Here is a 14,700-nt window from a genome sequence, read left to right on the forward strand (position 1 = left end):
CATTGTAGCTACAAAACTGTGGAATAAGCTCCCTGAAGAGATGAGATGCTGCTTCTATTACTTGTTTTTTTAAAACTTATTTATTTATTTATTTATTTTTAGATATCAGATTTTTATGCAAACCTGGGATTTTTTTCAGATTGTAGGAAGTTTTTGTCTCATCTGTTCATGGCCCCAGTCTCTTGGTTTAAATATCTACTGATGGGGCCATGTTAACAACTAGATATATTCACAAGTGGGAGATCCACAAGGAACTTGCAGGGTGTGTGTGCATCTCATTTGTTTTCCTCTTCTACTTACTTATTCCGTTCCCTGAAAAAACATAAACTTTCTTTCTTTTTTTCCCACCCACCAGCCAATCTATCTTTATTTCCTTCCCCCATTTCCAGCTTTCCCTCCTCTAGCATTTTCTACCTGGAAATAAGCTGTAGTTCTTCCCCAAGCACTACCAGTTGTATGGTACTAACAACTGAGCAGCTGAGCCAGGCCAGCTGTGTGATGGGAATCTCACAAGGCCCCAAAGTAGATTACATCATTCTCCTCCCCTCCATTATATCTTTACAAAAACTCTGTGAGGTAAGTTAGACTGTGAGTATATGACTGGCCCAAGGTCTCCCAGTTAGCTTCCATAGCAAAGTGAAGGGTTGAACTTGGGTTTACAGATCCTAGTTTGAAATTCTAACCACTACACCACACTGGCTTTCATGTGGTGGCTGCTGTTGAACAGTAGCAAGCAGCCGGGCCTGGGTCATATGTTGACAAGTCACCCTGTGGTTGCTGCCAGGCCTGGCCCCAGTTAGTCCAATCAGATACCTTTATGGTTGATATGCATTTGTTGCGCAGGCTAGCCTGAACTCATCAGAAGCTAAGCAGGGCTGGCCCTAGCTGGTATTTGGATGGGAGACCTCCAAGAAATACCAAGGTCATGAGGCAGACCATGGAAAACTGCCTCTGTTGCCTTGAAAACCCTATGGGGAGGGAGTCACCTGGAGTCAGCTGTTACTTGATTGCACTTTCCGCCACCACCATGTCTTTGTTTGAAATACTGTACATCAGTTCATGTGTTGCATAACAGTGAAATCTTTACTAATAGACTGTGCTGACTTTGTTACAGAGATCGATAAGGGGTGTTTTTACACTGACAGTTTGTTTCTCTCTATCTCCACAATGGAAACTCACCTTTTACACTACAGAACGTGCTCACAACTGTCTTGCATTGTTGCTTCCTGAAACATCTACATTTGTTTAGGTGAAATGGGTGCTGGCTCTGCTGTTTCCTCATTTTTCTTGAAGCTAGTTTTGATATGGACATTTCTCAAGAGGCATATCAAATGAATGGTTGTAGAAGTTTTCCTCTTTATTTTCAGACCCCACTCCCTGTCCCTATGAAAGCCACAAGGTGCCACCAGTTTGCTTGAGAATTGACAACACTTGAAATTTTTACATCTCATTGCTTGCCTCAGTTTACATTTGTATGGTGATGATTTCTAAGCAATTGTATACATCCCTGCACTAAGCACTTCCCTGCACTTCCAGAGATGGTGCGAGCCCTGCGGGACCTGAACCAATTCCGCAGGGCTTGCAAAACATTTCTTTTTCAGCTTGCTTTTAAGACAGAACCTGGCTAAACTGATTTGTAGCCATCTAGCCATCTTATGTATGATTATGACGTATAGTATTTTATAGCACCTATTTTATCTATTTTTAACTAATTTATTTATGTAATTGATTGTATTTAAAATTGTTGTTTATATTGTTTTATTTGAATCATGGAATTCCATGTCTGTGAGCCGCCCTGAGCCCGCCTTTGGCGGGGGAGGGCGGGATACAAAAATAAAGTTATTATTATTATTATAAGCAATGGTATTCTGGCTGCCCTGATCACAGCTCATCTCACAAAGTTTAATTTTTGCTCACAATAATCCACATCATAGAGTAATAAGGAAACTGAACATTGAAAAGATCTGCAGAATGTAGCAGCCAGGCTTCAGGATAAAATGTGATGTCTCAGAACCATATATCTGCAGTTCTTCTAACTGACATCAGCAGTCTGTGCATGAGCTGCAATACAGAAGCTTAGCTCCGCCAAATGAGCGCAGCAAATCCACAAATGTAAAAAGGAAATAATTAAAGCGGAACAGTGGCAGGTGATTTGAATACTCGACAACTCTGGATCAAAACTGAATGTAAAAACACCCTATGACAATTGGACCACTTTATGTGGCAAAACATGCTTTTGATTCCCCCACCACCGAAGACTATTGTCTGCAAAATAGTGTGGTTCCCAGGTAAATAGAAGTTGGCCATCCCTGGTATAGATTATGTAGCCAGTTACGTTGTTGGCTCAAATACTGTGTTATACTATTAGTTTTCCTTTCTCATGTAATGATACTTCATGAAATGAGTGAAGAGGCCAATTGAACATTCTACTGCTTCCTGCCTTTCTGAAAATGGATTTTGTTTGTTGGGGTGTGGTTTAAAACAGTCAGGGAACTGGAAGAGGACAGTTCTGCTGAAGGAAATGGAGTCCACAGAGGACTCTTCGTAACTCAAGTTTATTTGCACAGCAGCACCATCACATTTTTGGGCAAAAGCAACCAGAGTTGATAAATTAGGTTTGACATCTTAAACTCTCTAAGATGTTCTAAAAGGAAAATACTACTAAAATTTTTGGGAGGCTTTTATCTATAAGAGTAGAATTATTAATAAACATGATGTCTTTGCAGTACCTCAGACCAAGAAGAGAATGTGACTTTAAGAAGAAAAAGTGGTCCCAAACTCTTGTCAGTCACAACAGATTTATTGCATGGTCAAAGACCAGCATAAATAAAATACTGCAAAAAAACCAAGGTTAAAATTATTAATTAAAAGTAACACAGAATTAAAAATAATAAAATAGACAATAATATAAATAGACAGCAACATGGGAGTATTTAAATAAACCCCGATAACAAAAGCAACTGATGGATTTTACAGGCTGTTGCACAAAATTTTGCAACTGAAGCTGTAGCTGTTGGATTTCCATCTTCTAGAAGTAGCCTAACATGTTCCAGACTCATTCTTCCAGGCAGGCCTCAGATTCAGTGGGAGCTCACAGGAGCGCAGCTCCTGAACCTTTCTGAGAGTTCCACCTCCTCCCTCTGAGAGTTCCACCTCCTTGTCCACTGAATAGTATTGCAGCTGCATAACAATCCGTGGATGAGCTCCATCACCTATTTTTCTACAAAACAACCCCTGCTTCCAGGTATTCTGTTGATCGAAGGGGTGATGGTCTTAGTATGAGCATCTTGATAAAAGGGACAACATAGAAGAATGCAGGGCTTTTTTGTAGGAAAAACCCAGGAGGAACTCATTTGCATATTACACCATGCCTCCTGACACCAAACCAGCAGGAACTGTGTTCCTGTGCGTTCCTGCTCAAAAAAAGCCCTGGAAGAATGAGATCTACAGTCTCAATTTCTCCTTCATTGCAGGGACAAAGCCTTTTCCCATAGGGAATCCTATTAAATTGCCCATCTAAAACAGCAGAGGGGAGTTTAGCACACCTCCAACAGGGACAGAGAGGTCACCGGCTTGACTATACCTGGTGTTTGTAGGGGACAAGAAAGTAGGGACCCTCCCTAAGTCAAGCTGGCATTCAGTGTCCAATATCCTTTGTTTTATAGCCTGTTTTGCTTTGCCTGGTCAAAAGCCATGCTTAAAATCATGGAAGGTGAAAAGCCTAGGCTTGCAAGTTTACAAAGGACTGTCTTAAGCCATGCAGAGTGATGTTCATCCAGGAGGAGCAGTGGGGTATCTTGTCAGTCAGTTATTTATGTCATAGGATACTGATACAAATGATCATGTGGTCTCACAAATCATATGAACCCAAAGGTTCTCCATGAATAGGGCTCTAGTAATAAGAGGAGTAATTAGCTGTAATTTTTTTTAAAAAAGAGAGAGATACAAATTGTGCATACACAGTAAATTTGAAATGTTTTTTCATATAAAATAGAGATTGAATTGCTTTTTAAAACATAGTTTTGTTTTGCTCTTATTTAGGATGCTGGTGAAATGGTCCGTTCATTTGTCGGTGGTTTGGAGTTGATAGTCAATCTGTTAAAATCAAACAATAAAGAAGTTCTAGCCAGTGTATGTGCTGCTATCACCAACATAGCGAAAGATGAAGAAAACTTAGCTGTTATAACAGATCATGGTGTTGTTCCTTTGTTGTCCAAACTAGCAAACACAGTAAGTTAACTCTTTTAGTAATACGCTTTCAGAACTTCCAATTTGCAGGAATCTCAGTAAGGCTTCCCTAAGTTTATATCTGCTAATAAAACATAATTGCTGAACAGCTCATTTGGTCGGGGAGGGGAACCTTAACATGATAATAAGGGGGAAAGTCTTTGCTGTAGTTTTTACTGTGCAACAAGTGACAGGAGAGTAGACTACACTCTTAAGACCATGGCTTTTTTGTAGCAGGAACTCCTTTTGCATATTAGACCAAACCCCCTGATATAGCCAGAACTCCAAGAGCTTACAGGGCTCTTTGTACAGGACCTACTGTAAGCTCCAGGAGGATTGGCTATATCAGAAGGGTGTGGCCTAATATGCAAAGGAGTTCCTGCTACAAAAAAAGTCCTATTTAAGGCTATAATCAGCAGAGGACCTTCTCTTTATGTGCATCAACTGACTTTTATTACAGCCTTCAGTGTGGTGCATTCTGGCTTTAATCAATTCAGTATCTATCATATCTGTTATCCCATGAGTGGCTAAAGATCACTCAGTGAACGTTGCAGTTTTGCACACATTTGAACCTGGGACTCTTATTTCTTATCTGGCACATTAACCATTACTACGCCCTTGTGGCTTCCAAAACACCATTCTGCTTCAAAAATCAGTTCATAAAACTATTTGCATATATTTACCTGAAGCTAAATGAGTCTGAATCCTACATATTTTATTATGTTACATTTTTATTATGTTACAAACCAGTTAAACAATTGCCTTAAGATAAGAAGCTGGGTAGATACATTGCTAGAAGTTATTGGATTTATATCCCGCCCTCCATCCTGCTATGACCCAAGGCCATTCCAGCAGGTACAAGTGGAGGAGTGGGGAATCCAACCTGGTTCTCCCAGATAAGAGTCCGCACCCTTAACCACTACACCAAACTGGCTCTCAAGAGGAGGCCTATGGCACCCAAGCAAAGCAAGCAACTGCCTGTGGTGTCAAATCTGCAGGGGTGGCAGAAGGGTCAGCAGCCTCTATGCTGTGCCTCTGCCACCTGGCTCAGGTGCAAATCGCTCCTGGCTTAATGAAGCTTGTGCAGCCTCCTGTACACCCAGCAGGGCTGCACTAAAGGAAGATGCTTGGGGAGGCACAGTGTCTTGAGCCACCCTGGTGACTGTGAACCCAAATGGCTCCTGTGTACAGACAATAACCCTGTTTGGAATCCAGTCTGTAGAAGTGGCTTCTCTGATGCTAAGAATCCCAGTTAGAAATACCTGTTTCATTTCCCCCTATTTTATTTTACTGCAGCACATCTTTGGCTTTTGTTTAAATGTCTTTCCAGTCTAATTTAGGATGAGAGGAATGTAATGGACATTTTTTCCTCCTCTTTGCTCAGAATAATGACAAATTGAGATGTCATTTGGCAGATGCCATTGCTCGCTGTTGTATGTGGGGAAATAACAGAGTTGCCTTTGGAGTCACCAAAGCAGTTGCCCCTTTAGTGCGTTACCTGAAATCATGTGACCCAGCAGTTCATCGAGCTACTGCACAAGCCCTCTACCAGCTTTCGGAGGATGCCAACAATTGCATCACCATGCATGAAAATGGAGTGGTAAAGGTAAGAAAAAAAGATCTTTAGTGAACCAGGGTCTGACCATACCAATGGTAAGATCTGCGTGGTGGGTGTATCCCAGAACTGCACTAAACTTATCAAGAGGACATGACATGGAAGTGAAATGGCACTCCCTCCCAACCTGTCTACCCAATCTGAACTGAAACAAGAATGGAATGAGATAGTTATAGAGGTTATGTGACTGCAGCTGAAAGCAGCAACCAGATAGTCAGACACAGCATGTAACCATGACTTAATGTATCAGCTCGCCTGATCTTGTCAGATCTCAGAAGCTAAGCAAGGTCAGCCTTGGCTAGTAGTTGGACATGAGACCTCCAAGGAATAACAGAGGTGTGACATGGAGGCAGGCAGGCAATGGCAAACCACATCTGAAGGTATCTTGCCTTGAAAACCTCACAGGGCACCATAAGTCATCTGTGACTTGACAGCATTTCCCACCCCCAACCCAGAGAGACTGGTGTCTCAGCCTTCACTGAGAGCCAGACTAGTAATGATGATGTCCTCATGGCCACCAGGGGGATGCCACCACCATTTAAAAATACTGCAAAGGCCTGATGAGGATTGTAGGGTGCCAGGTTCTGAGGCATTCTCCCCCGACTCTGAGCCTTATTCTCTCCCTGCTGTGCCAAAATGACCACACACCCCCAATGACCATTTCAGCACTTGAAAATTGGGTTGAGGGGGGAAAACAGCACCACACTGTGGATTTGATCAGAGTTGTGCTCTCATGGCATCTCTTCAAAATGGAGGCAGTGTCCTCGTAGCAACCGCAAGGATGCTATCACATCTGGTTTGGACCTAAGGCAGGGGAGGTAGTGAGCAACAAACCAGGATGTCCAAGCTTGTACATCACATGGTTTCTTTATTTGACATATCTTAATCATAGTTAGTGAACCCGTCTACATAATATGGTCTGACCTGAGCCAATCTCTCTCTCTCTCTCCTTTGTTTTTACTAATGAGAAAAGAAATTAAACACACAATATCATGTCACCAAGATCTGAGTTTCTCCAGTTCCTGCCATAATTCATTGGCTCTTTATGGAAGGAATGGAGGGATTGGAGCACAATGACATTCATGTCTCCTATTTTGTTTCTTTACTGGCTACTCAGGAGACAAGGGGGGAAAGATGCCGGTTTGGTGCTTTATGCAAGAGACAGACATCCCTGGTATCACCTAAATCCTAGGTTTGACTATACTGTTCCATGTTTTTTCTGGCAGGATGATGACTTCCATTTAAGCATCTGAATAGGTCTTTAACATTATTGCTGATAAATCACTGGAACTGTTCAAGTAGGGATAGTTTGATTAAGGTGCCTCATGCCCCTTTCTGGCTACTCCACTGAGCAAAATGTGAAGCCACTCTCCAGCCTGAGGAGGCTTCCTCCTTGAAAGGCTTAAGATTAAATATTATGACCTCCCCAAAAAACCTGAGGTGGGGGGGAGGGGAGACTAAGTGAGTCCATTGTCATTCCGCTTCAGGTAAAAGAAATGGATTTCTATATTTGATACATTGCGAAACTTGATGTAACTTAAAAGCTCTGAGGCTCATTCTGATGTTTCATCTAAGATTGCCCGTTTCTGTTATGCTGCTCAGTTGGAAAGGAGGGAAATTGAGAGTGTAAATCTTGGTTATGAGTTTTAACAATATGTGTAATAGTAGGAGTCAGGAATTTTGTGTAAGAGGTGATGGGTTTGTTTTTATGATTTTGTTTTTGTTTGTATTAAGCTGGTCGGATGACCGTGAATAAAGAACTAAAACTCTAGAAAAAGTGGTAATTCTTTCTAGCACCCATTGAATGTTTGACTGTATTACAGCCATCCATTCCACAGACAACTGTTGAAACTAATCTAATTTAATTACCCAATTTCCCTTTTAGTAGTGACATAAATTTTAGTTTTCCATTTTTAAAATGTTCATTTTCAATCAAGGGAGTAATTAGAGCAGTACTTAATGGCAGATTGTTATTCTGGGAAAATAAGGAAAGCAGGTTCTTCAGCTCATACTCATTCAAAATGGATCATGTTGGGATTTTTAAAAAATTATTAAGAACTCTGTAAAATTTTTACTCTTGTACAGTTGCTTTGAGCCAGGAAAGCAGGTAATTCAGTTCAAACACATCCAAAATTAATCATGTTGAGATTTTTAAAAAATTATCAAGAACCATGTAAAATGTTTATTTTTGTATAATTGCTTTGAGATGGTTTATTACTGAAGGTCTTTGTTCTGTGGCCTTCCTATAAAAATCTTAAGTGCAGAGAGACAGAGAAATTTAGAAACTGCATATTTTCTGAAATGCAGATGTTGCAATTAATATTCCTTTCTTTTCTTATTGAAAACTGCCATCAAATCCTATGAATTATTTCGCAATACCTTTTAGAGCATGGGCAGGGCTTTAAAGTCAGAAAGGTAACTTTTGGATAGGTTAGACTCTAGGCTTTAATTTACAGGAATTAGGTATTGCCCAAATACCCTCAGAAACCAATTAATGCCTATGACCCTGTATCCCTGATCAGATAAAACACTAGATACCTTTCTCCCCTCTTTATGTCAATCTCCTGCTAAATTTTCTAGGTCTGAGTCATGTATTGATACCTGATAGGGTTTTTTTTAAGTGTAATTAAAAAAAAAACCTAATTGAAATCGACCTATGGGATGTCCATTACGCACACTACCTGGTTTTTTGCACTATACTCCTGGACATTTGTTTGGAAGAAACATGGGAAAGGAAACACCTTCCCCATGCTTTGAAAAAGAGTAGGTGAGTAGCCATAGAAATGGATGGAATTCTAAAGAGAAGGTTGCTAAAACTACTGCCTGAGTTCTCTGGCTTCCAAAGTATAGCAGAAATGACCATAATTTATATAAGTTTGTTCAGTGAGTAGAACTTGTAGATGCTGTGTGTAGTAAGACTTCATGCCCTAAAGGTGCACATTCTGCATGTATTATTTTAGTTTCTTTCAACAGTGGTAGGGGTTGTACAGAAAGTTTGGACAAGCTACTGTTACAATAAAGAACTTCTTTCATGGGATAAACTTTGCAGAATAAACTAATGTACAATTAAGACCATGGTTATTTGTGATTCTTTTGAAAGGTTTACAAAGGAATTGTGTCTTGTGTGAAAACTGTTAGAAATGCTTCAGTTCTGACAGTAAATACAAGATGCCATGAAGCATGTCCCAGATCTTAACTTTTGCTCTACTGAGAAAATTCCTTTCTTTAACCCTGTTCACTTCCCTAGCCAGTTATCATCCCAATATTGCAAGTCTCATGCTACTGAAGTAGGCCATCAATGTAAGTGTTTGGGAGGGGCATCACATCTTGTGGCCATCTAGCAGGAGCATTGTCACTCCATCCTTCCTGAAGCTGGCAAAACACATGCATTGAATCATTGCCAAAGATAGTTGCCCTTAGCTGCATCAGGGCAACTGATCTTGGCAATGATGTGATGCACGTGTTTTGCCAGCTTCAGGAGGGAGGTATGTAAGCAAATCCAGCAGCCAGGGCTTGCATGTGTAGAGCTGGCTTCATTGAGCAGTAGGCACGCTTTTCAGCTGTAGGGGGGAGGGGCCTGGGAGAGAGGCTTCCTTTCACCAGCATGGTGTAATGATTAAGAGCCAGACACTCTAATCTGAAGATCGGGTTTGATTCCCTACTCCTGCACGTGAAGCCAGCTGGGTGACCTTGAGCCAGTCACAGTTCTCTCAGAACTCTCATTCCCACCTCCCTCACAAGGAGCCTATTGTGGGGAGAGGAAGAGAAGGAGATTGTAAGCTGCTTTGAGACTTCTTAAGGTAGAGAAAATTGGGGTATAAAAACCTACTCTTCTACCACTCTTCAAGTCTCCAAGCTGCTCCCTCTTCTCTGTCCAGCAGCAAACCTGTTCTTTTGAAGATGGCTACATGTTTGCTCTTGGATTAGAGGAATTGATTGGCCCAATATCTCTCAGTGATCTTTACATTTGAACATGGATATGAATCCAAGCCTGACACCAAACTGGCTGTCATTGACAAACAGGCAAAAGAAAGCTCCATCTTCATCTATGCATTGCGTTTGTTTCCCTCCCTTCCTCCAAAGAGCTCAGGGTGTCCTCCATTTTAACCTCCCGACAACCTTGTAAATTAATTTGATTCTTATCGATTTCTCATAAGAACATAAGAGAAGCCATGTTGGATCAGGCCAATTGCCCATCCAGTCCAACACTCTGTGTCACATAGTGGCCAAAAAAATTGTTTATATATATAATATGTGTGTGTGTGTGTGTATATATATATATATACACACACACACACACACATATATATATACACGCTGTGGCTAATAGCCACTGATGGACCCCTGCTCCATATTTTTATCTAACCCCCTCTTGAAGCTATCTATGCTTGTAGCCGCCACCACCTCCTGTGGCAGTGAATTCACCCTTAATCACCCTTTGGGTGAAGAAGTACTTCCTTTTATCCATTTTAACCTGACTGCTCAGCAATTTCATTGAATGCCCACGAGTTCTTGTATTGTGAGAAAGGGAGAAAAGTACTTCTTTCTCTACTTTCTCCATCCCATGCATTATCTTGTAAACCTCTATCATGTCACCCCGCAGTCGACGTTTCTCCAAGCTAAAGAGCCCCAAGCGTTTTAACCTTTCTTCATAGGGAAAGTGTTCCAACCCTTTAATCATTCTAGTTGCCCTTTTCTGGACTTTTCCCAGTGCTATAATATCCTTTTTGAGTTGCGGTGACCAGAACTGCACACAGTATTCCAAATGAGACCGCACCATCGAGTTATACAGGGGCATTATGATACTGGCTGATTTGTTTTCAGTTCCCTTCCTAATAATTCCCAGCATGGCGTTGGCCTTTTTTATTGCAATCGCACACTGTCTTGACATTTTCAGTGAGTTATCTACCATGACCCCAAGATCTCTCTCTCGGTCAGTCTCTGCCAGTTCACACCGCATCAACTTGTATTTGTAGCTGGGATTCTTGGCCCCAATGTGCATTACTTTACATTTTGCCACATTGAACCTCATCTGCCACATTGACGCCCACTCACCCAGCCTCAACAGTTCCCTTTGGAGTGCCTCACAATCCTCTCTGGTTCTCACCACCCTGAACAATTCAGTGTCATCTGCAGATTTGGCCACTTCACTGATCACTCCCAACTCCAAATCATTTATGAACAAGTTAAAGAGCATGGGACCCAGCACTGAGCCCGCACCACCCCACTGCTTACCGTCCTCCACTGTGAAGACTGTCCATTTATACTCACTCTCTGCTTTTTATTAATTAGCCAGTTTTTGATCCACAAGAGGACCTGTCCTTTTACTCCATGACTCTTGAGCTTTCTAAGGAGCCTTTGATGAGGAACTTTATCAAAAGCTTTCTGGAAGTCAAGGTAAACAACATCTATTGGGTCTCCTTTGTCCACATGTTTGTTCACCCCCTCAAAGAATTGTAACAGGTTAGTGAGGCAAGATCTTCCCTTACAGAACCCATGCTGAGTCTTCCTCAATGACCTGTGTTCATCAGTGTGCCTACTCATTCTATCCTTGATAATGGTTTCTACCAACTTTCCCGGTATTGAAGTCAGACTGACTGGTCTGTAATATTTGGATCTCCTCTGGAACCCTTTTTAGATATGGGGGTGACATTTGCTACCTTCCAGTCCTCAGGAACGGAGGCAGATTTCAATGAAAGATTACAGATTTTTGTCAGAAGATCCACAAGTTCAACTTTGAGTTCTTTCAGAGCTCTTGGATGTATGCCATCCGGACCTGGTGACTTAGTAGTTTTTAATTCATCTATCAGTTGTAGGACCTCCTCTCTTGTCACCTCAATCTGACTTGTCTCCAAAACATCACGATTGTACATGATTTGTCATATCTGATTTGAAATCAGTTTCCGTTAACACTTGGCCACTTTATAGAAAGATGCTGACCCTTACAATCCAGTTCTTTTTAGCCTAATTTTTCTGGCCAGATTCCTAAAGTCAGCAAGTGCTTGTAACAGAGAGCTGGTTCATATTGTAGGTTCATCATGTTTGTATATATGAATGTGCTGTCACATGTCTAACACCACAGATAAAGCTTTCATGTCAGTGCACTTCCTCTCTTCAGTAGAATGTTCACAGGTGAGCAGCAACCAGATCACAATCCATACATGCACACGTGAACCAGTCCTATGTAGTCCCCAGCCCAGGTGACAGATTGTACCAGCAATAAGTGATGGGCTTGTTGACTTAATGCTTCACTTTGGAAAGTTTCTAATTTAGGAACATTTGGATAACAAATTTGGACCTTGGCAAATCCCCCTCATCTTGGCGAGTTTTGAATATCTTTTAGTCTTATAAAAAGAAGCTTGTCCTGCTAAGCTGTAGGTTTTCTGGAGCAGTTCAACAGAAGCTGTGCCCTGCAGCTCTTTCGGTGATAAATGAGCCATTTCAAATAAATGGAACTACAGCCAATTTGTGCAGAAGGAATCATTAAAACATTTTTAAATAGACAGTTTTGAAGGCTCAAAATGTATAAACAAGGTACACTAAATCCAAATATATATTGCTCGTTTTAATGGAAAAAGGTTGCTGCTAGATGACTCTTCCAACGTTAACCAGGTTTGCCAAAAAGCCCAAGAATCTGGCATGAGCCATAGATAACAGCTCCATCTTTCATCTAGGTTTCTCTTCTGTATTTATCTTGCTTCAGAGAATGCAGGGAATGTCCTTTCCTTCCGACTTGGCACATTTTCCATAAACCGCAGAAATACACTGAGCAGCTTCTTGCGATTGTTTTAAGACAAATTTCAGTTTAGGAGACTTCATAAAAAGTCAGGCTGGGATCATATCCAAAGAGAAAGCACAGCCGTCCCTGAGCAAATAGAAAGCACAGCCATCCCTGCTCACGAAAGCTTACGTTCTGAATAAAACTTTGTTGGTCTTAAAGGTGCACTCGACTCCTACTTTGTTCCTCTGTTTGTCTCTCTCATCGCATGTGATTCCACAGAGTCCTTCCATCTTCATGAGTGGCTCTTTAGAGGATACTATGAGGGGCTGCAGCTGGGCACTGTGCTTCCTTTCCAGCTTCAGTGGATTGTACCATTGTCCAGAGTGACAGAAAAAACTGCATGTGACAAAAATCAGATAGGAAACTTTTTCTGACACTACTTCGGAAGCTGGGCCAACACCCCACCCCCCCAAGTGTGGACTGAAACCCTCTCCCTGGCCCAGGTTCCTTTAGTTTGACACCATTTTTAAAAACTCATTTAAAAAAAAAACTCATTTGTAAACCATGTTACTCTTACTTAAAAAATTAAACATATAATTAATAAAATAACTTTATTTTAAATGGTAGATATCAGGCTTAGCAAACAAAGGCAGATGCCAGGTAATTTTATTTTTAGCATTTGGCTGAGCAAAAATAGTTTCCTCACAAAAGAATCTATTCACAGAAGCTGAACATAAGAAATAACAATAAAAATCATTTCAGAATTTTCAGCTTGTTTTTTGGTGATATATTTCTCCATGACAACAGCAAGTTGAGTTTTACTAATTAGATAACTTATGTCTTGGTTGAGCTCTGATATTTCCGTCTTATTTAAACGTTAGCATACATTGACGGTAACCACCTTCTAAAAACAAAGGTTATTCCAGTTTTAAGTTATGATTTCACTGATGCCCCTTCCTAGAGTGTCTGGCCCTAACCATCTCAGCAAGCCACATTTTAGGATAGCTCACCCAAGGAGTGTGTGCGTATTCATTTATATGCACACAATAAATGTTGGCCATATGTTAAGGAAGGGGTCCTTACAGAAAAGGTAGGATACTGCTGTGCCTCCTCTTCAGGCTCCAGCTGGATAGAAGCAGCTTACAAGTAAAAGGCTGTTTCCTCATTCTCATATACATCTCATAGATACGGAGGGATTGAGCAGATATCATTCTTCGCTGCATCTTTGTTGGCCAGCTGCTTAGCAGATACAAAGTGAGAGATGTAGTAGGTATGTATCTAGCCATACTCTTTGGGTATGCCTTTAAAATCATGCAGTTCTTTTAAAAACCTTTTGTCTTGTAAAAGTTCTGAAGTGCAGCAGCTAACTGAGGACTGGACAGGGCTGAAAAGCTTCTCATCAGCCCTCTCCAAAGGGAGGCCAAGATCACAAATAATGTTTTTGATTATTTAACCTTGCAAAAACATACAGAATGCATGGACTGAACACTATTCTCAGCTAAGTTCTTACCATTCAGTCCCAAATTAGTTTCAGGCATTTACAAGTATACATTAATAAATTTCTATGGAGTATAAGATGGTGTTGCAAATGCAATGCAGTGATTTCACTGATAATACTGAAGACACCCACGCTTAGTTTAATGCTTTGTGTCAGCATGTATTTTAAAAAAAAAAAATTTCAACCATATACATGACTAACACTGCTCAGCAGGGAAGTGACCATGGCATGAAAATAGATTCAGGCGAGTAGCTGTGATGGTCTGAAGCAACAGAACAAAATTCTAATTCAGTGGCATCTTGAAGGCCAGCGAAGTTTATTCAAGGTATAACCTTTTGGGTGCACACACACTTCTTCAGATACATTGAAACGGAAGTTACCAGTCCATACATATAGGTAGAAGGTGTGAGCAGCAAATTAGCATACAACATAATGAAGATGTTTAACAGATGCAAGGACCAAGCAGGAATAACAAGTTTAGTTTATATGGTCACCATTTGTTTCTGGGGTGGGGAGACATTCTTTGCATGAAATGTTAGTGATCCCATCCAGAGACTCTTGTATTCTCGAATGCACCCATGGAGCTGCCCTGCTCATTTCCCACAGATCCACTTCCTTCATTACAAAGGGAAAGTTAGA

At 41.0% G+C, this 14,700-nt stretch overlaps 1 protein-coding gene across 1 annotated transcript in view; it reads left to right on the forward strand.

Annotated features, from left to right (window-relative positions):
• The window catches only part of ODAD2 (outer dynein arm docking complex subunit 2), a 118,372-nt gene that overhangs the window by 81,146 nt on the left and 22,526 nt on the right, over positions 1–14,700 (forward strand). The window contains 2 exon segments of the mRNA XM_060248287.1: positions 4,042–4,230; positions 5,612–5,833. Of these exon segments, the coding sequence (XP_060104270.1) occupies positions 4,042–4,230; positions 5,612–5,833 (411 nt within the window).

This window comes from Heteronotia binoei, chromosome 10 (assembly GCF_032191835.1).
Source record: "Heteronotia binoei isolate CCM8104 ecotype False Entrance Well chromosome 10, APGP_CSIRO_Hbin_v1, whole genome shotgun sequence".
Lineage (NCBI taxonomy): Eukaryota > Metazoa > Chordata > Lepidosauria > Squamata > Gekkonidae > Heteronotia > Heteronotia binoei.